Source organism: Bos mutus, chromosome 2 (genome assembly GCF_027580195.1).
Source record: "Bos mutus isolate GX-2022 chromosome 2, NWIPB_WYAK_1.1, whole genome shotgun sequence".
In the NCBI taxonomy this organism is placed as follows: domain Eukaryota; kingdom Metazoa; phylum Chordata; class Mammalia; order Artiodactyla; family Bovidae; genus Bos; species Bos mutus.
Genome location: NC_091618.1, coordinates 113,942,627 through 113,968,820, shown reverse-complemented (window position 1 = coordinate 113,968,820; position 26,194 = coordinate 113,942,627). Strand labels below are relative to the sequence as shown.

Genomic DNA, 26,194 nt, shown 5'->3' with positions numbered 1-26,194 from the left:
CAGAGAGCTCTTGAAAGCACATCGTAAGAAACTTCCCTTAAGGTAGAAATTCCATTTCCCTCTAAGATTGTTTGATGTGTGACACCAAAAACCCTGGCATAATGTTTACGCACAATATACGTGTTTACTGTACGGGTTTGATACTGGTATCCAAGAGTTTGTGGAACAATGTGTCCTTATAACATGTCTTTCCTGGTAGTAGAATCTGTTTCATTCTTCAGACCCATAGAAACAGGCTTTCTCTTTCTGTATTGATAGATAAGGAAAATGAGAGAAGCTAAGATTTATAGAACATACTCAGCGCCAGAAATGGTGCTGGGCACTTTACGCCCATAATGCTGTTTTAGAAGAAATGAGATGTTATAGGTGTAATTGTCCATGGTCACATGGCAAGAGGGGGTGGCCCTGGCATTCAAATTCACATCTGTGACATCAAAGCCCTGGCCCTCTCCCCTCTGCATGCTGCATGGCTTCCTTCATGGGACAGGGAACAGAAGGATTAAAAGGAGGAGGAAGACAAGAGGGAAGGGGTGGGACCCCTTTCAAACAGAGCACAGAGCTAACTCACCCTTCGCAATGAGCTTTTTAGTATCTCAGCCATTGAAACAACCGGGGACCATGTTCTTCAGGTCTCAGGTTATCTCTGGCATTTACTAGAAGCCCTTGCAAATAGCAACCACAACAATAAAGTCAGAGTTCTTGTTAAAGCTTTCCCCTGCAACAGCTGTTTGAACGCTGCTCTGGCAGCCTTCCCTGGAGAGGCTGCTGGTTGAAAGCTGGAAGGGAGTGGTTGCAGAAAATGAGAAAAGGATTCAAGGATGGAGAAGGCCAGGGCATCCCAACCAAAGGCTTGAAGAGCTTCATAACCATTCATAATCCCCTGGAAACTCTCTTATGAACCAACTTGAAGCCTTGGTCTCCCTGGTGAAGAAATCAGTGCCCTACAAAACAGAGGCCATGCTCAGTAACTCAGCATGCATCACAGTGAAAAGAGCACTGCCACAGCTGAGCTCTGGGTCGGGCTGAATGGAGAAACCATCTTCCGGCCAAGGAGTCTAAGAGCTCTTCCCAGAAGATCTCAGAAAAGTTACATGACTCAGTTAGTATGTAACTGTGAGTGAGTCAGATAAACTCAGAGAGAAAACCCAGGGTTCTTTGTCCTCAGCAATTTAAAATGTGCTGAAGAGAAGTCTGGAAAGAGAGCTTGCTGAGTTTCCCCGTCAGCTGTGCCACTGATTCACCCCTTTTGCTTGCCTAAGTTTTATTCTTCTTGGATTTGAATTTCTCTGAAGAATCAGACAGTACTTTCATTCAGAGAGCTTGTAACTAGGCCTGATACATGTCCAGAGTGCTCACTACCTGCCCCCACAATGTCCACACCCACATTCCCGAATCCTCCAGACTTTTCCAGGACCTCTCAGCTGCAGGCCACCTTTCTCTCTCAGAGTTGCCTCACACACAGATGGGCCTCGTTCACAGCCTCATTCCTTCCTGCCAAGGTTATAGTTATATCTGGTCTTCCCTACTAGACTGTAACTCCCTCAGGTGCAGGGGTCCTCTCCTGTCTGTATCACCGCAGCACCCAGTTACGTAATGGTTTAGTTGCTAAGTCATGTCTGACTCTTGTGACCCTGTGGACTGTGGCCCACCAGGCTCCTCTGTCCATGGAATTTTCCAGGCAAGAAGCATACTGGAGTGGGTTGCCATTTCCTTCTCCAGGGGATCTTCCTGACCCAGGGATCAAACTCGAGTCTCCTGCATTGCGAGCCATCTCCTCCATTGCAGGCAGATTCTTTACCAACTGAGCCACCAGGGGAAGCCCAAAATAATAGTGCTGAAAAACATTTGTTGAATGAGTAAACATAATTTTATACTAAGAACCATAGTATCTTAGCATTTTTTGATAATCTAAGGGGTTGTGTAACTGGCCTTCTTTCTCCAACACATTCTTTTTTGTTGTTGTTGGGGGTTTGTTTGTTTTTTTCAACTTTTTATTTTGTATTGAGGTATAGCCAATCAACAGTGTTGTGATAATTTCAGGTAAACAGCGAAGGGACTTAGCCATACATATATATGTATCCATTCTCCCCCAAACTCCCCTCCCATCCAGGCTGTCACATGATACTGAGGAGAATTCCATGTGCTATAGAGTAGGTCCTTGTTGGCTATCCATTTTAAATACAGCAGCACCAACACATTGTTTTTTAAATACCCTGTAACTACAGGAACGACTTCCCTGGTGGCTTAGTGGTAAAGAATCTGCCTGCCAAGCGGTAGACAATTAAACAACAACAAAAAGCTACGATCACTACTTCTCCAGGTGGCCTGTCCACTGGTAGACAGATGTCCGCTGACAGAGGCGCCAGGAACCCGCCTGCTTTTAACTCCGCACCGTGGGTGGTGATCCCAGTGTCCCCCTCTCCCACATGCAAGTCTTTCATACACTTCAGCAACTACTGGTGACCTTCCGCCTCTGCGTACATTCCACTGTATCTGTCTTACTCTTAAATTATGCTGTGGTTTTCTTGGGGCTAAAGGTTTGCATTCTCTGAAAAATTGATCATGAGTAAGACTTTAGGGAAAAAAGGGAAATTAATTCTAGAGAAGAATCTTGGTCAATTTAATATCAGTATACTCAATTGCATTTTGCCATTTGTTCCCAAATTTATAATTCCGGTCTGGCCCTCTCCCTAAACCCCAGAGCAGTTTATAGTCAGCGCGTTCACTTGGATATCTGATGACATCTCAAAAGCAGCTCTTGATCTTCCCCCCAAACCTCATCCACCTGTGATCTTCCCCATCTCAGTTAATTGAGGCTCCACCCTTCCAGTTGCCTAAGCCCAAATTTTAGCTCATTCTTGATTCTTCTCTTTTTCATACATCCCTCATCAGAAAATCCTCTGGACTCTGCCCTCAAAATATGCCCAGAATTCGGCAACTTATCACCTTCACTGCACCACCTGGACATTCTTCACCTGGGTGTGTGTAATTATGACCCGAGCCATCTTTCAGGTTTTACTCTTGCTCTTCCATAGCCTGTTCCCTACATGGCAGCCAGAGGAGTGATGTGAAAAATGTATGTCAGATTATGACCCTCCTTCGTGTAGAACCTTCCCATTTCTCTCTGTAAATGCTGTGCTCTTAAACCAGCCACAGCCCATGCCGCGATGAAGCACCCTCTTACCTCTCTGACCTCACCCCCTTCTCCCCTCCTTGCTTGGGCTCCTGCAGCCACACTTGGTTCCTCGCTTTTCCTCAAACATCACAGGCACACTGTCCCCCTCAGGCCCTTTGCACGGCTGTTTCTTTGCAAGGTTTCTCTCTGCATGGAACCATCTTCACCCAGATCTCCATGGAGTTCATTCCCTCGCTCCCTCCAAGTCTGTACTCAAGACCTTTTTCTCATTAAGGCCTATCCTGACCGTCCCATGTAATACTGCACCCTCTCAGCCCTCCCAGTGTTTCTTATCCTGCTGATTTTTTCCATAGGAATCATTCTAATCTCGTAAAAAGTCTAAGATAGGCTGTTCATTGTTTATCGTCTGTTGCCTCCAGTAGAAAGTAAGCTGTCTGTGAGCAGGGAATTTTGCTTGTTTGCTGGGCCACCAACACTGTCCTTAATTTCATACTATCTCAGGATTCTCCTTATAAAGATTAGCTGTAGAAGTTAAAAGGAAACTGTTACTCTTTTTTTCAATTTCCAGAATACTATAGTTTCAAATAGTCCAATCATAAAATCTATAGCCAAGTAAAAACTAGTAGTTTTCTATAGTAAATGGAATTTTCTTTTCTTAGTTTTAGAAATTAGATGATTGAATTTCAGTATCTGAGGTGTGACAGCTGTTACGTATTGGCACTTTGAACCTTGACGTCCCAAGGTTCAAAGGCTGTGCGTTATTTATTATAGCAAAAGGCAAACAGCACATCCTTTATTGCTGAGAAATAAACCAAGAACTCTGAGGAAACTTTGGGCAGAAATTGTAAAATGGCTAAAGTTTCTTTGAATTAAAAAACTTTAATCAGTGTAAAATTTACCACATCTGCTCTGCCAATCCTAGAAACTTTTCACACTGATCTTATTTTAGTTTTTACCTGACTCCAGTACATTGCCATTAAATTAGTTTTATAAATTAGAAAGGATTCTTGGGCTTGTGTCTTAAACGTTATATTCTGGTTAGATGTGGACTTCCAGCATTTCAAGGCTGCTAGCCAACATTTCAAGGCAGTTGCCCTGACACCCAACATTTAAAGGTGCCCCATCTTCCTCATGTTTGGGTTGAAGCAGGAATGTGCTGTGGTTCTCTTTCTGAGAACACAAAATTCCAAAGATATCTATTGTTTCTGAATATGGAAGTAACTGATGGATTAAATGCACTCTGTGACCTGAAAGGAATGTGACTTTTTGGCCAACAGAGAACTAAAATATCTAAATGAAGATGCTGAAAGGAGATTTTCAAAATATTTTGAACAGTGCAGCATGGCTTCAGTATGTCTGTAGTGTTCAAAGATGACCTCGTTTGCATATATGTTTTTATCCTTCCATACATGTGTCTTGAGTTTTTTAAAGTTACATCCTATACATCCAATATCCAGTTTTCATAGTTAACAGACCCCAGGACCCTCAAGTTGAAAACACTGGGTACCCTCCCCAGAAGTCCAAGGAAATGGACTTGCCACATGGACACTAACCTTGTGGAAGTCTGAGACTTGAACCTTAAAAATTATTTTCCAAGGCCATGAACAGTGACCTTGTCAGTTTCAGAAGATCACCATAATAATAGAATTAAATGAGCCATTTGTACCAGTTGTCTGTTAAAGTTTCTCTCCTTGGTATTCATCTTGCTGTTACAGAAATTATGGATCCTGATGAGCAATTAGAAACCCTTCACGAAGCACTGAAACTGCTGCCGCCTGCTCACTGCGAAACCCTCCGGTACCTCATGGCGCATCTGAAGAGGCAAGTTTCCAACTTGGAATATACTTGTACCACATCCAGATGTTAAGAATCAAATGAAAGCAAAGGTGAAAGAGAGGTCAGGTGATCTGTTGAAGAATGAATAAATGCATAGCTATCTTGTCCCCTGGTGTGAAATCACACATTGAGAAGGAAGGCTAAAAATATTCTGTAGTATAATATGGTATGCAGACTTGATTCTTTCATAAATGGATTTGCAGTTCCAGTATATGTTTGCAGACATGTTAGAAATACCAATATTCTGCCAAGGACATGCATTAATTTTTGTGGAAAGGGAAAAGGTTGCAGCTATATAAAGACACTAGCATTAATAGAATAAAGCAAGAATGAAGCAACTTGCAAGAAAGCTCACTTTTCTTATGTCTTGCTCCAAAATAGGCACTTCAGACTTACTATTTTAGATTATTGAATTAATGTTGCCAACACTGAAACCTGCTGTAAAAAGTGATGGAGTAAAGAAAGGGGTAAAGAGAGGAATGGAAAATAAAATATTTCAGTTACTTCTGGTTTAATGTTTTAAAGTGATGGATGGTGAGGTAGCTTTTTTTCCCGGCTCGGTCACCCTCCATCTCTCCCAGTTGAAGCAAAGTTTCCAAAATTATATGACCAAATTTTAGTAGTTTTAGGGTCCCATGGACGGAGGAGCATGTTAGGCTGCAGTCCATGGGGTCGCTAAGAGTTGGACACGACTGAGCGACTTCACTTTCACTTTTCACTTCCATGCATTGGAGAAGGAAATGGCAGCCCACTCCAGTGTTCTTGCCTGGAGAATCCCAGGGACGGGGGAGCCTGGTGGGCTGCCGTCTGTGGGGTCGCACAGAGTCAGACACGACTGAAGTGAGTTAGCATAGCATAGCATAGCATAGGGTTCCCACATGTAAGACCAATCAGAAGTAAACAAAAAAACAGAACTTGACATCTACTTTGTACACCTTTAGGTCCAAGTTACCCAAAAGTGAATATGTAACTCATGGTGCTTTCAGAGACTCTACATGCTCTCCATCTTTAGAAGCACCCTAAGTTAAGACTTTTAATATGCTTATAACTTCACTTATAAATTCAAGTTCACTGCATATGTGGATGCAGTTAAGAACTCCACACTAAAACAAAGGAGTAACTCTCAAATTATAGTCTCTGTGCCTTTGCTGTAGCAATAAAAATCATAAAAATACTTAACACTCCCTGATGAGGTTGCTTACTCCTAGCCGTTTCCTATTAATATCACTGCCACTCTCCCCCTAGATACTCAATAAACTATTCAGCTTGCAAAAACTCTCTATAGGAAACAAGATCTCACCAAAGTGGAGGGAGACCTGATGGGTCATCAAGATGACCCAGCCCCTTCCCTGCAGCTCTGGGCCGTGGCAGGAGAATCCACAAATAGAACAGAACCTACTCAGGCCAGCACATCAGCTCTGGCTTCAGCTCCAGTGGTCACCAGAAGTTTAAATTATTCCTATCATTTACTCTAAGGAGAGTCAGTACTTTGAAGTTGAGAAATAACCCAGCAGAAGGGTTGATCAGTGGACACAACCCACTTTGAATCTTGTTTTTGTTTTAGCGCTCCAGCACGACAAAGACCCCCATGCCCTACATGAAGTCACCCTCCCTTGTATTTTTTCAGAGTCACCCTCCATGAAAAGGAGAATCTGATGAATGCAGAGAACCTTGGGATTGTTTTCGGCCCGACACTCATGAGATCTCCAGAGCTAGACGCCATGGCTGCCCTGAACGATATACGATATCAGAGACTGGTGGTGGAGCTGCTTATCAAAAATGAAGACATTTTATTTTAAATTTTTAGTTTGAAGGAAAAAAGAAGTGTTTTACAGATGAAGGAATGTTTTATAGTAATTTAATTGGCTCTTATAGCTGAATTATTTCTTGGTTAGAAGTTTGGGCATATAACCAGATTAAAATGAAGGAACCTCCCATTGTTTTCATAGCACCGCTCAGCTGTCCTTGTAAAACAGTGAACACACGCTTTCCAGTTCTAGTAATCCTGGGTGTTTATCATGTTCAGAGAAACTCAAGCTATTGCATGATTAGCCCCCTGTTTGGCAAGGGAACCCCATACAAAGGAGACACCAAGCCTGCACCGCCCCTCATCCTGGGTCGCCTGTGGTTGTAATTCAGCATGTTTCGCAGAGTAAATCTGTCGTGACTTTGCTTTTGGGTCCTATGTCATTGATTTCTGATGCTTCTATAAACATGCACACAAATGGAGAAAACAGTACCTCTGGCTGCTGCATTGCCATAGACTATAACATATGCCTACTTTTCTCAAATGCTTCCTTTCTGGTTTCTCTTAGTTCTTCTCTAACATAGTACTTTCTTTCCAGCAAAAGCAAAATGTGTTTTCAGATTTGTTACTTTAGTAAATTATCTCTACCAATAAAAAAAAGTACAACAGAGCATTTTGTTAAATTATTATTGGTCTTCAGTTGTAATTTTGTGTTTTTATCTGGCATGCATTTATTAATTTATTAAATTTGGCTTTTAGAAATAAAAAATATTGATAGCTTACTGTTTTCTCATGACTGATCCTATGTGGGAAAATGTGTTTGACCATTTATTTAATACTGAGTATTCCGTGCCACCTCTCTTGTTTACCGTTGAAAGTTTTGCATTGAATGCTCCTTAAAAAAGTAATTTAAAACTGCTTAGAAATAGAATACCCACTCATGGATTTATTTCTCTTGCATACTCTGGCAGAAATCTAGAATATTATCTCAACTTTTGGGGGGAGTGGGGAGGGCAGGTAGGAGTTCATTCTAGAGCCATCACAAAAAGAAAAAGGGCTAAAACAAAAACAAAACAAAAAAAACCTGACTTTCTAAACACTTGGTTCGTCAGCGATGCATGCTGCTGACGCCGTTGAGCTGACACTACCTGAGGGGAGTCTCGGGTAAGCAGCCTGAATGGGGAGCGGGGGTCTACACCACCCAGCACTGGGAAGCCCAGGAACAGGCCTGCTGCCGTCACTAGGCACTCACGTGCCTTTGAGCAAATGACCTTCCACATTCTGTTTCCTCGTCTGTCAAATGAGCGCCCTTCCAGAACTGAAGCTCTGTCCTCCTTTAAAAACTGAAAAAGTAATACAAGACACATTTCCATTTTTGCCATTTCAATCCGTAATGCTTTTAAGACTATCTCAATGATAATGGGAACTGACAGAAGTATGTTGTTTTCCACATTTTTACCCTTAGGCTATAGTAGAAAGTTGATCCTATGTTTTATTAATGTTTATGCTCAGCAAAGTGTAGTTACGCAGTCCTTCACAACTATCTCAACCACAGTCACCCATGAAAAATGTCACTGCACTAAGCAGCATGGGGTCCCTAGATTAATGAAGTTCAGAGACTAGTTTTCTATAGCATAGATGCTGTCTGAAGTGAGGTCACTGCAAGGCACTGAACACTAAGGTGTTCTGACTTCTGAAACACGTTTGTCGGAGAAAGCTGATCGTGTCTGGCTGTCCCAGCGTTAGGCACACCTGAGCTGCCGCTACATCCTAGGGACTGAAGTCCGTGTTGCACTAAGTCCTTTTAAAGGAGACTTCAGTTGTAAAGAAATATGCCTTTTAGAATATAATCACCCTTTTTTTGCCCTGAAAGTAACAGATACACTTGACTTTAGAGCAGGCACTTTCTGGAATGAGGTGGATCTGGACCAGGAGCAGTGCCTGATCACAGTAACTATGAAGCAGATGTTCAGATAAAGTTGTGAGTATGTCTGCAGACAAGGTTACTGTTTACCAGGTTTCTGAACAGTGCACTGAGCATGTTCTGAAGTAGATGGATGTGTGGTTCCTTCCCCTGAGATGTGCAGGTACAAATCACAGCCACATCATCTGTGAGCACCCTGGTACCATCGGGTGACACTTCTTGAACTGAAAGAACAAATCTCAGTCACTTAGGGAAGCTCTTATTCAATAATTCAGAGTCTTTTATACATGTCTTTCTAAAACTACTTGGAGATTTTTAAAAAGCATGACCGTCTATAAAAAGAGGGAGCAGCTTCAATTTCCATCCCATTGGGAGTGGGAGGAGAGGCCAGTGAACCTCTCCACCATCTCCCACGGATCTGGCAGTACTGCAGATACTCTGCCCTGAGCATCAAGCCCAGTTCTTCTCAATTTTCTATATATAGTTTTAAAGAAATTATTGAGAAGTGAAAGATTTCCCTTCTCTACATTTTTTGTTAGTTTTAAAATGCCAGTTAGTTATACCAATCGGTCAGAGGAGGTAGTTCTTCACTGAATTGAGATGAAAAAATGTGTCCTTAAGTGGAAGAATGGATATATATCAAAATATTTCTGGTTACCTAATGAGCTCAATTAGAAGGCCTCTGAATAAATTAGCTTCAGGGCTCCAACACTTCATTTTTAACAAAATATTTTCGAGTTTATGGTCCCAAAGCTGATTAGGTATTATTCCTAATCCACTTACAGAGCCAAAAGTGTTTTTTATTTAATGCACAACGGAAAAGAAGTAACCAAACTCTTCCCAACTATGTTTTAGCCATCGGGAGAGCCCATGGCAAGTCTGTATAACACTCACATCTGTCTCCTGGTGTTAACGAGAGGCTTTCCTCTTATGAACGAAAGTAACCATGCTCTCTACACACATCATTACCACACATCACCCCTCCACTGGACGCGGGGAAGCTCTGGCCCTTGGTTGCCGAGTGTCGTGGGGGTAGAGAAGGCTGAGGAGTAGAGCACTGTCCGGGTTCAGTCAGCATCTCCAGTTTTTAGCGATCTAGTTTCCACTTGCACTGTCTCAACAAGCGGAGCCCGACCTGCATCCCCTGGTGCGTCTGCACTTACTCCACACCTGGTTCCTGCCTGCCCCCTCCCCACGGGCCATGCACTGTGCTATCCTGGAAACAACATGAGCTCCAGTCCTCAAGGAATGCACCAGATCACCCTGGCTTAGGGAAATCTGAGTCCTGCTCTCTCTCCCTGTCTTTCCTATGGCCTCAGTACTAGCTGCCTGTCCCCGTGGTGAGGTGTGTTCTCTGGAAAGGGCCAACAGAGCGCGAAGAGGCCCCGTCAACCATCCTCTGCCGTGGAGTCACTGGCCCCTAATCCCCCGACATCTCATGAGGCTCAGGGGTGATGGAATCAGTCAGTCTACTGCAGCCGAGTGCACTTTTAGCTCATTTTGGCTAATTCCACACATAGTTGGTGGTCTTTCTGGAAAAAGACATGATCTCAACCTGACAGCTCAAAGTCTTACCATTTATCTAAAACAGACTGTGACAGCCCGCACAGTTCCCTAATAATAATGAAGGGGGGGAAAAACCAGGTTGCTTTCTCTAGATTTTTATGGTCAAGGACTTAGATTATAACTAATACACCAGATCTTATTTAAGACCAATTAGCAATTTCATTAATAAACATTATATTCGTAACATTACAGATTCAAACATCTGCTGGTTTCCACACATTCTTCTACCTTATCAAAGTCATTGCGGCCTCTCAGCAAATCCTTAAATAACTTTTAAAGTAAAATTTTTTCACTAGTCCTGTGTATCACACAGGCATCTCACGTCAATTGATATTTCAGGTATTGAAACCAAAACGCGAGACAGAGCTAAGCTAACATCAACACATAGTGTAAGGAAGCCCCTGATTTGTGAGGTTTTGTTCTCTGCTGAAGACAGAATATTTTAATACGGTCAGTAATAGCATATTTCACAATGTAAACGTTTTCTGTTATTGCTTATTCCAAGGATAGCATAAAACAACGAGAAGTATAAGCATGTTGCTGACCTAGTTTGGGGAGCTCTGAAAGTGTCAGGGGGTTTATTGTTCTGATGCAGTCGTGATTGATTGTAGCAGGTGACGTCACCATGTGAAGCTGGATCTGTATCTGGTTCTGGAACATAAGTACTTAACTGCCCATGTCACTGTGGCAATACCGAAAGCAGAGGAGGCAATGTTCAGAGATTAAAATGACTCACTGAGGGAAATTAGCAAGAGGGGCCTCTCAGAGGTAAAATGTTGTAAACCTGGAATACTCGAGAAAACATCAAAATCTTTTCATTTTCATTATGTGGATCTCAGAGCAGTGAGTCTCCTCTGATGTGTCTATGGGTAAAATGCGGGCACAGGCTGGGGCTTGTCTGTGCCAAAAGTCAAGGCCCAGCCTACTATCTGGATGCCTTTCCGTGGCAATGAACATTACCCTAAGGCAGTTTTTATTCTTACCAAAGAAAATGTGTAATTTTGAGGAATAACTTGCTCAGGTTTTTTTTTTTTAATCGTATCCAAACTATAAAGAGAGGAGATGGGCATACAAAGGTTAAGTTCAACTACATCAGTGCCAGCTCTGTCCAGGATTCCAGGAACACTGTGATATCCAAAGCATAAAACGTGGAGGTGGAGGGAGGAAAAATGTAGAGCTTTAGAATGCGCTCAAACTTGTTATCATCTTAAAATAGACTGTTACAAATATAAGTTGTTTTATGTAAGCTTCATGGTAACCACAGAGCAAAAACCTGCAGTAAATACACAAAAGATAAAGAGAAAGGAATCTAAGCATACCACTGCAGAAAATCATCAAATCACAAAAGAACAGAACCGGAGTAGAAGAAAGGAACAGGAACTACAAAACAGCCAGAAAACAATTACTAATAACAAAATGGCGATACGTATACAATTATCAATAATTACTTTAAATATACGGAGAAGGCACTGGCACCCCACTCCAGTACTCTTGCCTGGAAAATCCCATGGGCGGAGGAGCCTGGTAGTCTGCAGTCCATGGGGTCACAAAGAGTCGGACACGACTAAGCGACTTCACTTTCACTTTTCACTTTCGTGCATTGGAGAAGGAAATGGCAACCCACTCCAGTGTTCTTGCCTGGAGAATCCCAGGGACGGGGGAGCCTGGTGGGCTGCCGTCTATGGGGTCACACAGAGTCGGACACGACTGAAGTGACTTAGCAGCAGCAGCATTTTAAATATAAATGGACTAACTTCTCCAATCATAGACATAAAGTAGCCAAATGAATAAAAACTACAAGACCCATCAATATGCTGCCTACAAGTGACTCATATCAGAAGTAAGGACACACACAGGCTCAAAGTGAGGAGATGGAAAAAGACATTTCATGCAAATAGAAACCAAAAGAAAGCTGAGATCGCTATACTTATATCAGACAAAATAAGACATAGACTATAATAAGAGACAAAGAAAGCCATTACATAACAGTAAAGAGGTCAGTCTAACAAGAGCTTATAACATTTATAAATATTTATGTTCCTAATCTAAGAACACCTAAATATATAAAGCAAATATTAACAGACCTGAAAGGAGAATAGCAATGCAATAATAGGAGGGGACTTTAACTCATCCATGGATAGACTCCAGACAAAATCAATGAGGAAACATGGGCCTTAAATGACAGGTTAGGCCAAACTGATTTAACAGACATGTGTAGAACATTCCACCCAAAAGTAGAAGAATACATATTCTTCTCAAGCACACATGAGACAGTCTTCAGGATAGATCATCTTAAGCCACAACACAAGTCAATATGTTTAAGAAAACTGAAATCATATCAAGCATCTTTCCTGGTATAAAACTAGAAATCAATTGTAAGAATAAAACAGGAAAATTCACAAATGTGTGGAGACTAAACAACATGCTACCGAGCAATCAATGGGTCAAAGGAGAAATCAGGAGACATGAAAAAATAACTTGAGACACACAAAAATGGAAATACAACATACCAGAATTAATGGAGGGCACCAAGATTCCAGGAGGAGTAGAAGCTGTTGCTCAGCACCAGGAGATGGCATTAAACACGTGGCCAGAAATGTAAGGGCTCTAGGCCCTCGGCCCACGGGTGGCCTGCCTCTCTCACTCTGCTCTGCTTTAGCCCAGCACCGTGGTTTGCAAACTTCAGAGACTTAAGACCTTACTGCCAGAGGTTCTGAATTAGGAGATGTGGGTGGAGCCCCCAAATCTGTATTCCTAACAAGCCCCCAGGGGATACTGATGCTGCTGGTCCCAGGATCACACTTTGAGAACCACTGGCTGAGTGTGTCTCAGCCCTGGCTACACATTATCACCTGAGGCCCTTGTGCAGGCCAATTAAATGAAAGCTCTGTGCACAAGCGCTGGGCAGACAGCTCCTTGGGTGACTGCAATGTGTCCCTGGCGTGCAGACTGTTGCATTTCCTATTGGTATGTTAAAATGTGCCCAGGATTTGTTTTAATCAGGTGTAAGACACCCAGACATGGAAATGATGACCCCTAGAAACAGGAGGCGAGCAGGGCAACGTGGGGATGGACCAGGGTCAGTCAGGAGCGGAAGGGAAGCAAGCAGAGCATGGCCCAGAGCCTTTATTGGGAAGGAATGGATGAGGCAGGGTGGGTTCCCTGAGTCGGTTTAGGTTGGAGAGTTTCAGTAATTTCAATGAGTCCTGAGCTAGAGGAGTAGCCCCTCATTGTCCAGGACCCCACTCTGAGGTGACTTAAGGCCAGGGGTATGTGGGCTTAGTCTGTGAGAGTTTAATGAAGGAGACAGTTGGGGATGTGGGCTCTGGATTGGTTGGTGTATCAGACATCTCATAAGAGTCCTTTGCAATCTCTTTGTAGCTGTTCAGTTGCTAAGTCATGTCCAACTCTTTGCAACCCCATAGGCTGTAATGCTGCACACTCCTCTGTCCTCTGCTACCTCCTGGAGTTTTCTCAGATTTATGTCCATTGAGTTGGTGATGCTATCTAACCATCTTATCCTCTGCCACCCCCTGCTTCCATAGTGGCTCAGTGGTAAAGAATCCACCTGCTGAGCAGCAGGCACGGGTTCAATCCCTGGGTTGGGAAGATCCCCTGGAGAAGGAAATGGCAACCCATTCAGTATGCTTGCCTAAGAAAACCCATGGCGGGCTACAGTCCATGGGGTCACAAAAGAGTCGGACACTTCTTAGTGACAGACTATTTTGCAATCTCTAGGAGTTAGCTAACCCTAGGAGGGGCGGTCTATCCAGGAAGAAGGCCTCAGATGCCTGAACATCAAGAATACAGAAAATAAGAAAGTATAGTCCATATAGTCGGCTACATGTGCTTCCTGTCAGTGTCTCATCTCCTGATTCTGTCCTCAAAACTTTTCTTTCTTATTCAAATTTCATTCAAAATCCCATTGCATAACTGAACTTAGATATTAAGGCAGAAGAAGATGGGTTCTAACAGGAAGCAGCGTGTTAAATCACTTCAGGAAGGATTCCACATTTCCCAGATCACATTTAATGAGACTAACATTCCACAAAATGTAAGAAATATTAATTATTCTGACAACTACAACCACCTGCACCAGCCTCACGCAGCTAGAAGGCCTAACAGCTGAGGCCACTTCTGTTAACATTATTTAGCTCTTTGTTTCAAGAGACCTTTCCAGGGAAAGATAAGACTTTGCTTCAGAAGCGAAGTCACTCGGTTGTGTCCGACTCTTCGCGACCCCATGAACTGTAGCCTACCACGCTCCTCTGAATTTCCATGAGGAAATTCCTGCAGATTACTTAACCTGAGATAATGGACCCCTCACCTGGGCAAACAGCTTATCAAACTACAGCCTACCTCTCAAGATCCTTGCTATGTTCACCAGTCTTAAACAACTCTACTTCCCCACCTTGATTCCATCCATCATGTGTTCAGTCTTGTCTGACTCTTTGTGACCCCATGGACTGCAGCCCACCAGGCTCCTCTGTCCATGGGATTTTCCAGGCAAGAATACTTAAGCGGGTTGCCATTTCCTCCTTCAGGGTTAGAGATCCCCACCTTGAAAGATACATCATAAATACTTGAGCCCAGGCCCCTGAAACCCTGCAAAGCCCCGCTCTGACATCCCCCTTCTGCAACACTGCTTGGCCACTGTATTGTTCTGCTCACTACCTTCAGTTCCAGCTACCTTAGTTGTGCTTTATTAGCAGACAGTCTGATAATACACTGGGAAGCAAAGGGTTCTAGAATCAAAAAAATTGGGGCAATACTATACAGGTGACCCTCGAACCACAGGGGTCTGGATGGCACAGCTCACTTATGTGTGGATTTTTTTTCCAATAAATATGTACTACAGGATTCACAGTTGGTTGAATTCACAGAAGCAGAACCATGAAAACGGAAGAACCACAGATACAGCCACCTATGAGTTACACTGTTTAGAGGGTTGGTGCCCCCAATTTCTGCTTTATTCAAGGGTCACCTGTTCAAGCGTCAATGACACCTATGTTAATATTACAATGTTAGCATAATAAGCCTGAAAAATTCTGCATTTAAAACAAACAAACAAACTTGAGACTTCCCTGGTGGTCCAGCGGCTAAGACTCTGCTCCCAGTGCAGAGGGCTTGGGTTCAATGCCTGGTCAGGGAACTGGATCCCACATGTGACAACTGAGTTCACATACCACAACTAAAAAAGATCCCACATGAAGCAGTTAAGGCCTGGCACAGCCAAATAAATAAATAGATATTAAAAAAAAAAAACAAACAAAGCGAACTAGAAACTTGTACATGGAAAGTATTGTTTTTCTGCAAACGTACCAACTTCTCTAAGAACATTTTTCCCCCTTAATATCAGTTTTCAAAACACTGATTTAGGAAGTCATGAGTGACTGGAGGGAAATTAAGACATACTAGGCATGTAACCCCCACTCCAGTACTCCTGCCTGGAAAATCCCATGGACGGAGGAGCCTGGTGGGCTGCAGTCCAAGAGGTCGCTAAGAGTCGGACAAGACTCAGCGACTTCACTTTCACTTTTCACTTTCCTGCATTGGAGAAGGAAATGGCAACCCACTCCAGTGTTTTTTCCTGGAGAATCCCAGGGACGGGGGAGCCTCGTGGGCTGCCGTCTATGGGGTCGCTCAGAGTCGGACACGACTGAAGCGACTTAGCAGCAGCAGCAGCAGGCATGTAACTGGCTTTCCTGGTAGCTCCACTGGTAAAGAATCCATCTGCAATGCAGAAGACCCTCGATTCCTGGGTCGGGAAGATGCCCTGCAGGAGGGCATAGCAGCCCACTCCGTATTCTTGCCTGGAAAATCCCCACAGACAGAGGAGCCTCGGGGGCTACAGTTCATGGGGTCGCAAAGAGTCGGACATGACTGAGCGACCAACACAGCACAGGCATGTAACATATAACCCTGACATCCTAAAGCTACTGGTGAGGGAGCTGACACCAGGCTTCCCCACCTAGGAGAGTCCCCACCCACCATCAGCGCCTCTGGGCTGGGCTGGCTATGGGTGGGAGGGGTTTGCACATCATAAATGGTTTCTCCCTGACTAGTGAGGGAGGGATCACCCATATCCAGCAGTCTGTCTCCAGAGGACCATGCCCTAAGGCTTGCGAACAAGGCAAGCACCTTACTTTGCCAGAGAAGGAGGAACCAGGACGCCTCCTGGATCTGGATTTCTAAAGCCACTTGACTTTGCACCATGCTTTGTGCATAATGAGCCTCAGAGCCTGCTCAAAGTGAAAGTGAAGTCAGAGAGTGCTCACTAGGTAACAATTCCTGTTCCTGGTGGCACTGCTGAAAGATCAAAGGAGCTCCCCACCTGGTCCCTCAGCCTTCTCCTCAAAGGTGGGAGGAGAAATCAGTCAGGGCAGTTCACTTCCCCACCATTTCTACCCTGGAAACACCAGATATGTAGGAGGAGAAATGAATACATTATCAGAGAATTCCAGGATCCAATGCATTGTCTGTGAAACAAGTGGCCAAGCCAAAAAGGACGCTGGCCTCACAATAGCAAGGTTATTCCAGTTACCAATGAGCAGTTCTGCCAGTGTGTTCCATGATATGTCCTCATTAAAAATTAACCACCATTAATATTAATTACAGTGATTAAAAGGAAACATCTGTGAAGACAGACTTGAATCCTTAGAGCTCTGGCTGGGTGTAGCAAGATAAAACAGCTGCCAAAGGGAAGAAGCTTTATCATGTCAAGACAGAGGAAGGGAGGGGAAAGTGCTTGAGCTGGGCAGCAGGCCTGGGGTCCTAGAGACTCTGGGCCCCTCTCTGCCTCTTGTCCTCTCTCTCTTCCCTCTCCCCACCCCTCCCCTCCATGCTTTCTTCTTTGTCTTGCTGTTAGCTTCCATTTACTCGCTGTCTATCTACAGAGGAAAGCCAGAGCTTTTCATTCTGCAAAATCACATACTTTTCCCTTACAGGTTATTAAAAAATACTGAGTATAGTTCCTCATGCTATACAGCAGGTCCTTATTGGTTATCTATTTTATATATAGTAGTTTATGTTAATACAGCAAAGTGATTCAGTTATACATTTCTTTTCAGATTCTCATTCTGCAAAATCCATACCACTCCATGTCAACTGAGGTGAATATGGATTATACCAAAGGCTTTTTTTTCTTGTCTGTACTCTATGAACCACTGTTCCTCTTTTTCCAGCTCTGTAGGGGGCAGGGGGCGGGAAGCAAAGGGTTTGGTCACTCTGATGGAGAACTAGAAACATTGCCCAGGGAATACCTGCCCAGTGCCTGCCTCCAGAGTAGGTGCTGAGAAGCCTCAGGGAAGGCCCAGCAGAGGGCTAGCCCAGCCCAGCTTTAGCCGGTGTGTGTTAGTCACTCAGACATGTCCAACTCTGCAACCCCATGGACTGTAGCCCGCCAGGCTCCTCTGTCCATAGAATTCTCCAGGTAAGAATACTGAACTGGGTTGCCATTCTCTTCTCCAAGGGTTCTTCCTGACCCAGGCATTGAACTTGCACCTCCAGCACTGCAGGCGGATACTTCACCATCTGAACTACCTGAGACCCAGCAAAACTCCACCTGTGAGGAAGCGTTGCCCCTCCCCCACTTTGTACTTGCTCAAAGGTAAGGAAAATCAGTCCAGTTCAGTTCAGTCACTCAGTCGTGTCCAACTCTTTGCGACCCCATTGACTGCAGCATGCCAGTCTCCCCTGTCCATCACCAACTCCCGGAGTTTACTCAAACTCATGTCCATCGAGTCGGTGATGCCATCCAGCCATCTCATCCTCTGTCGTCCCCTTCTCCTCCTGCCTTCAATCTTGTCCAGCATCAGGGTCTTTTCCAATGAATCCATTCTTCACTGACCAAAGTATTGGAGTTTCAGCTTTAGCAGCAGTCCTTCCAATGAATATTCAGGACTGATTTCCTTTAGGATAGACTGGTTGGATCTCCTTGCACTCCAAGGAACTCTCAAGAGTGTTCTCCAACACCACAGTTCAAAAGCATCAATTCTTCAGTGCTCAGCTTTCTTTATGGTCCATCTCTCACATCATACATGACTACTGGAAAAACCATAGCTTTGACTAGATGGACCTTTGTCGGCAAAGTAATGTCTCTGCTTTTTAATATTCTGTCTAGGTTGGTCATAGCTTTTCTTCCAAGGAGCAAGCATCTTTTAATTTCATGGCTGCAGTCACCATCTTGCAGTGATTTGGGGGGAGTTTTCCTCAAACAGAAACTATTGTTTCTCCATCTATTTGCCATGAAGTGACGGGACCAAATGCCATGATCTTAGTTTTCTGAATGTTGAGTTTTAAGCCAACTTTTTCACTCCCCTCTTTCACTTTCATCCAGAGGCTCTTTAGTTCTTCTTTGCTTTCTGCCATAGGGCGGTATCATCTGCATATCTGAGGTTATTGATATTTCTCCCAGAAATCTTGATTCCAGCTTGTGCTTCATCCAGCCCGGCATTTCACATGATGTACTCTGCATATAAGTTAAATAAGCAGGGTGACAATATACAGCCTTGATGTACTTCTTTCCCAATTTGATTTGGAACCAGTCTGTTGTTCCATATCCAGCTCTAACTGTTGCTTCTTGATCTGCCTACAGATTTCTCAGGAGGCAGATAAGGTGTTCTGGTATTCCAATCTCTTGAAAAATTTTCCACAGTTTGTTGTGATCCACACAGTCAAAGGCTTTGGCATAGTCAATAAAGCAGAAGTAGATGTTTTTTCTGGAACTCTCTTGCTTTTCTGATGATCCAACGGATGTTGGCAATTTGATCTCTGGTTCCTCTGCCTTTTCTAAATCCAGCTTGAACATCTGGAAGTTCACAGTTCACGTACTGCTGAAGCCTGGCTTGGAGAATTTTGAGGATTACTTTGCTAGCATGTGCTGCTGCTGCTGCTGCTGCTAAGTTGCTTCAGTCGTGTCTGACTCTGTGCGACCCCATAGATGGCAGCCCAGCAGGCTCCCTCGTTCCTGGGATTCTCCAGGCAAGAACACTGGAGTGGGTTGCCATTTCCTTCTCCAATGCATGAAAGTGAAAAGTGAAAGTGAAGTCGTTCAGTACTGTCTGACTCTTAGTGACCCCATGGACTGCCGCCTACCAGGCTCCTCTGTCCATGGGATTTTCCAGGCAAGAGTACTGGAGTGGGGTGCCTTTGCCTTCTCCATGCTAGCATGTGAGATGAGTGCAATTGTGCAGTAGTTTGAGCATTCTTTGGCATTGCCTTTCTTTGGGATTGGAATGAATAGTGACCTTTTCCAGTCCCATGGTCACTGCTGAGTTTTCCAAATTTGCTGGCATATTGAGTGAAGCACTTTCACAGCATCATCTTCCAGGATTTGAAATAGCTCAACTGGAATTCCATCACGTCCAGTAGCTTTGTTCATAGTGATGCTTCCCAAGGTCCACTTGACTTCACACTCCAGGATGTCTGGCTCTAGTTGAGTGATCACACCATTGTGGTTGTCTGGGTCATGAAGATCTTTTTTGTACAGTTATTCTGTGTATTCTTGCCTCCTCTTCTTAATATCTTCTGTTCCTGTTGGGTTCATACCATTTCTGTCCTTTATTGAGCCCACCTTTGCATGAAATGTTCCCCTGGTATCTCTAATTTTGTTGAAATGATCTCTAGTCTTTACCATTCTTTTGTTTTCCTCTATTTTTTTGCACTGATCACTGAGGAAGGCTTTCTTATTTCTCCTTGCTATTCTTTGGAACTCTGCATTCAGATGGGTATATCTTTCCTTTTCTCCTTTGCTTTTAGCTTCTCTTCTTTTCTCAGCTATTTGTAAGGCCTTCTCAGACAACCATTTTGCCTTTTTGCACTTCTTTTTCTTGGGGATGGTCTTGATCACTGGCTCCTGTACAATGTCATGAACCTCCATCCATAGTTCTTCAGGCAGTCTGTCTATCAGATCTCATCCTTTGAATCTGTTTGTCACTTCCACTGTGTAGTTGTAACAAATCAAAATGGGAACAAATCAAGATGGCAGAGTAGAAGGATGGGCCCTCATCTTCTTCTATGAGAACTCCAAAATTAAAACTCGTAGCTGAACAACCATCGACAGGAGAATGTTGGATCCCGCCAAAAAAAGACAGCCCATGTCCAAGGGCAAAGGAGAAGCCCCCAGCAAGACAGTAGGAGGGGCAAAATCACATTTAGAATCAAACCCCATACCCGCCAGAGATGCTTGGAGGGCTCAATCAAACCCTTGTGCACACCAGGAGACCCCACAGAGACTGAGGCAGACCTGCCTGTGAGTGTTTGTCTCCTGTGGAGGTACAGGTCAGCAGTGGCCTGCTGCAGGGGCAGGGCCTCTGAGTGCAGCAGACCTGGGTATGGCATACACCCTCTTGGAGGAGGTTGCCATTAACCCTACCACAGAGCTGCCAGAACTTACACAGGACTGGGGAAACAGACTCTTGGAGGGCACAAACAAAAACTTGTGGGCACCAGGACCCAGGACAAAGGAGCCGTGACCCCACAAGAGACTGACCCAGACTTGCCCGTGAGTGTCCAGGAGTCTCTGGCAGAGGCGTGGGTTGGCGGTGGCCTGCTGCAGGGCTGGGGGCGCTGAGTGTAGCAATGCATGCATGGGACCTTTTGAAGGAGGCTGCCATTAACTTCATTACCTCCACCATAGTTTGGTCTCAGGTCAAACAACAGGGAGGGAACACAGCCCTGCCTATCAACAGAAATTGGATTAAAGATTTACTAAGCATGGATGGCCCTGCCCATCAGAACAAGACCCAGTTTCCCCCACAGTCAGTCTCTCCCATCAGGAAGCTTCCATAAGCCTCTTATCCTTATCCCTCAGAGAACAGATAGAATGATAAGCACAGTCATAGAAAACTGATCAAACTGAGCACATGGACCACAGCCTTGTCTAACTCAATGAAACTATGAGCCATGCTGTGTAGGGCCACCTAAGATGGACCAGTCATGGTAGAGAGTTCTGACAAAACGTGGTCCACTGGAGAAGGGAATGGCAAACCACTTCAGCATTCTTGCTTTGAGAACCCCATGAACCGTAAGGAAAACAGTAAAGGAAGAAAGATCCAACATGGACAGTTGCTTTTTTCCATGTATGTCTTCCTTATACTGGAAGCCTGACCCAATCAAATATAATCAATAGGGCAAACACACCAAATCAGCTCTCATAGGGACCCAGGCTTTCTGCAATGTTGTGGGAAAAGAGACTTCAGGCCTGGAATCTAAAAACAGAACTTGCTGATTATAAAAACTGAGACATGAGGGGAATGCTGGCCATTCAGGGGGCTGGAGACCCTGAAACATCAAAATTGCAGGCTTTCATTTCTTCCCATAACCCTCTGCAAAGCTTTCCTTGTGTCATCAGGGGAGAGTGGCAGCAGGAGAGGGTGGCCTCATAACATAAATGAAATGTTATTTGAAAGTGGTACTGAGAACTTACATTTGAAATTAGTACTTGTTCTGAAAGATCAAAGGGAAGATGACATGGAGACCCTATACAGGGGTCATGATTTCTGTTCAAGGGAATAAAACACTGAGGATCTAATTATCATCCAAGCCTTTACTGAATGTGGGACTTGCAGTTCCCGTGATTACCAAGGGGCTGATTTTCTGGTTGTGGCATACCCCCACATCAGTTCAGTTCAGTTCAGTTCAGTCGCTCAGTCGGGTCCAACTCTTTGCAACCCCATGAATCGCAGCACGCCAGGCCTCCCTGTCCGTCACCAACTCCTGGAGTTCACTCAAACTCATGTCCAAGTTGGTAATGCCATCCAGCCATCTCATCCTCTGTCATCCCCTTCTCCTCCTGCCCCCAATCCCTCCCAGCATCAGAGTCTTTTCCAATGAGTCAACTCTTCGCATGAGGTGGCCTAAGTACTGGAGTTTCAGCTTTAGCATCATTCCTTCCAATGAACACCCAGGACTGATCTCCTTTAGGATGGACTGGTTGGATGTCCTTGCAGTCCAGGGGACTCTCAAGAGTCTTCTCCAACACCACAGTTCAAAAGCATCAATTCTTTGGCACTCAGCTTTCTTCACAGTCCAACTCTCACATCCATACATGACCACTGGAAAAACCATAGCCTTGACTAGGATGGACCTTGGTTGGCAAAGTAATGTCTCTGCTTTTGAATATGCTATCTAGGTTGGTCATAACTTTCCTTTCAAGGAGTAAGCATCTTTTAATTTCATGGCTGTAATCACCATCTGCAGTGATTTTGGAGCCCAAAAAAATAAAGTCTGACACTGTTTCCACTGTTTCCCCATCTATTTCCCATGAAGTGATGGGACCAGATGCCATGATCTTAGTTTTCTGAATGCTGAGCTTTAAGCCAACTTTTTCACTCTCCTCTTTCACCCCACATCCCAGTGCTCCAAACCCTGAGTAGGCAGCAGGGGCCTTGTGTTTCCACAAGGCGCCCGCTTGCCCCGAGTCCTCTGCCTCCTAGTGGCTTCTAGGAAAAGCCAGTCCCCTGCCCTGGATTAGATCCAGGGTCTCCAGGAATGCCCCTTACAGACTAGAACAAGCCCTCAGCAGCAACCCTGGAGGCACGGAACTGCCACAATGCATAGTATCATCTGGGCCCCAGGTGTCTGACAGGAGGGGCTGAAGAGCTGAGGCTTACAAATGGACGGGTGACCCCGGCAGAGATGCATGATCACAGTGGAATCTGGTTGCCATGGGGATGTGAGGTTTTCTGCTCAAGCTGTTTGAGAAGCAAAATTTCCATTGTGTATATATAAACATCCTGTGGCATCTGCCAATTCATTTTCTTAGGGTGGGCTTATGCAATAAAAGAAGAATTCTAAAAGGTAGTTTTCCAAGGGACAGCTCCTTGAAGCGTGGTGGGGTCGGCCTTTGTTTAGGCATGAATGCACGAGGGAGACAGTGGGGCTACTTTTCAAGGAACAGTCAAGCCTACCTGGTCATTAGTCATTCCGGTCGTCTCCGATGTTGACAGGAGGGGCTCCAGAAACCCACCAAGGACAGTGATTTCTTTTCCTTCTTCAGTCTTCAATGAGGAAAGTTCACTTAGTTTTCTATTGTTCCTGCTATTCAGAAATGATTCCATAGCCTCGGTCTCTATCTCAGTACCCAGGAACAATTTTTTGAGCCTATCTGAGTCAGTTGGGGTTGCTAATACAATTTACCACAGGCACATGGCTCAAACAGCACATGTTTATCCTTCACAGTTCTGGAGGCTGGGAGTCCAAGATCAAGGTGCCCGAAGATCTGGTGTCTGGTGAGGGCCTGCTTCTGAGTGGACAGATGGCTGCCCTCACATAGCTCACAGCAGAGAGAGGAAACAAGTTCTCTTGTCCCATCCTGTAAGAGCTTGAGTCCCATTCAGGAAGGTTTCATCCTCTTGACCTAATTACCTCCCAAAGGTCCCATCTACTAACAGCATCACGTGGTTGGTTAGGATATTAACATATGAATTTGGGGGGACGCATTCAAGCCACAACAGGCCCTGTTGACTTTTTTTTTCAAGTGCATGGTAAAATATACATAACCATTTAAGGGGTTTAATCCCTAAATATTAAATATATTTTTAATCTCCTAATAATTTAGTGGCATTAAGAACATTCACTGCTTGTACAAGCATCACCAAGCTCTGTTTTTTTTTAGTTTGTGGCTGTGCTGCGTCTTCATTGCTGTGTGGGTTTTCTCTGTTCCTCGTTGCTGTGTGTGGGCTTCTCATTGCAGTGACTCCTCTTGTTGCAGAGAATAGGCTCTAGGTCTGGCAGGCTCTAGAGCACAGACTCAGTAGCTGTGGTGCACAGGCTTGGCTGCTCCAAGGCATGCGGGATCTTCCTGGACGTGGGATCCAACCCGTGTCTCCTGCATTGGCAGGCGGATTCTTTACCACTGAGCCACCAGGGTAGCCCCAGCACACTCTATTTCCAGAATGATTTCCACCATGCCAAGCAGGAACTCTGTACCCATTAAACAATGACATATAAGTGGAATCGTACAGCGTTTGTCCTTCTGTGTCTGCCTGCAATGCAGGAGACCAGGGTTCAATCCCTGGGTTGGGAAGATCCCCCGGAGAAGGAAATGGCAACCCACTCCAGTTCTCTTGCCTGGAAAATTCCATGGACGGAGGAGGTTAGTAGGCCACAGTCCATGGGACCACAAAGAGTCGAACACGACTGAGCAACTTCACTGGTTCACTATCTCACTTAACATCATATGATCAAGGTTCATGTAAGTTAGAGCATGCATCAGTACCTCATTCGTTTTGTGAGGCGGAATTATATTCTGTTGCAGTATACACCACACTTCATCTTTCCAGTCATCTAGATAGGCTCTTGGGCTGTTTCCACATTTTGGCTGTTGTGACTGATGCTGCTATGAATATGGGTGTATAAGTAACTGTTTGAGTCTCTGTTTTCAATTCTTTTGGGTATATACCCCAAAATAAAATTGTGAACCATATATAACTCTATGTGTAACTTTCTGAAGAAGTATCATTTTCTTTCCAGCCCCATGGACTTTCGATCGGTCTATTTCCTGGGGCACGTGAGAATTTTTTCCTATTGGAATTTGGCAACGAACATCATTGTCTTTTTTTAATCCTCTCACATTCAGTCATCTATTTTTCTCTGAAAGTTTCTTACTCTGAGTTCACTTCTCTTCTACTGGTTGTTTAGACTATAACGTGCCTGGGGGCAGCAGATTGATGATCTGTTGATTGACTGACACACCTCGACAAGCATTAAGGTGGGGATGTGAGGGAAATTCATTTTCCTGTTTTCTAAACTGTCCTGAGCTGCCCTGTCAATCCAGCAAATCTTGGCCTCCACTACACACCCAAGGGGACCTGGGCATCCAGTCAGGCATGGCTCCTTGGCCTTCAGGACCCTCCACGGCTGCCTGCACCTTTCACGGCATCCTTTGCTTCCTCACAACACCCTCTCCCATTCCCCACCCTCCCCACAGCCACCGCTGCCTCCACCCAGCCCACCCTCCGGACCAGCAGAAACTGACAGGTACCACACAAGCCTTCACAGAGTTCCTTCTCTTGAGAACCTCCCCAGCACTGGAAGTTGATATATCTTGGTCTGGTGTTTTCACTGTTATTTCTAATGGTTTATCCTCTTAGAAGCAGCACATTCCCCACCCTGATCCCCACCAGGATCTGGTCCAAGGCTGAGCTAGTAGAAGAACTTGGTAAACAAGAGCATGCTCATGTCTGACCCTGGTCAGAGACTTGGATAAAGACGCTGCCTGAGGTTCTTGCAATAAAGGAGGCCTCCAGGTAAAAAAAGAGACTGTTTTGAGACATGGAGGCCAGGAGATCCCTTTGCTACCTTTTGCTTTTTTTTCTTCCTAGTATTTTTGTTGGAAATATGTATTCAAAGAAGCACATGAGATGTAACTGATTTGTTTATGGATAATTATAAAGCAAACATCCTTGTCCCCAGCACCTAAGTTAAGAAGAACATTGCTAGGCACCCCAGGAGTCCCCTCCACCCTGGAAAACCCTGGCGATGCTGACTCTTCCCTTCCCACAGGGGTAATCCTATTTTAACTTCTATAATAATTTTTCTGAGTTTTTTTCATGTGTTCACTACCTTTATATGCAATCCCTAAAAAGATGGTTTAGTTTTGCTTGTTTTTGAATTTTTCGTTAGTGGATAATGCTGTATATATTCTTCCTGAATTTGCTCTGTTCACTCGACTTTATGCCTGTGAGTTAAATCCATGTCACTGCTCCTAGTTGCAGTTAATCTTTACAGATGTATAACCTTCCGTTGCATAAACATAGCTCAGTTTATTTAAGGCATGGATGCTATAAATGTTGATGAACAGTGGGTTGTTTCCAGTTCGGGGATATTGCATAAAACACTCCAATGATCATCCTTATACATTTCCAGAAGCAGAGCATTCACCTAGGAGCAGGTCACAGTGTCTGTATATATTCACCTCTACAAGATAATAAATGCCAGCCTGCTTTCCTGAGTGGCTGTCATTCTCATTCTCACCCCAGGT

At 44.4% G+C, this 26,194-nt stretch overlaps 1 protein-coding gene across 5 annotated transcripts in view; it reads left to right on the top strand.

Moving 5' to 3' along the window:
* Positions 1-7,392, top strand: part of CHN1 (chimerin 1) — a 201,297-nt gene extending 193,905 nt beyond the window's left edge. For all 5 annotated transcript variants that reach the window (XM_005902544.3, XM_070358721.1, XM_070358719.1 and 2 more), the window contains 2 exons: positions 4,852-4,957; positions 6,600-7,392. In XM_005902544.3, the coding sequence (XP_005902606.1) occupies positions 4,852-4,957; positions 6,600-6,771 (278 nt within the window). In that variant the 3' untranslated portion in view covers positions 6,772-7,392. The remainder of the gene's footprint in view (positions 1-4,851; positions 4,958-6,599) is intronic.
* The last annotated feature ends 18,802 nt before the right edge of the window (positions 7,393-26,194 follow it).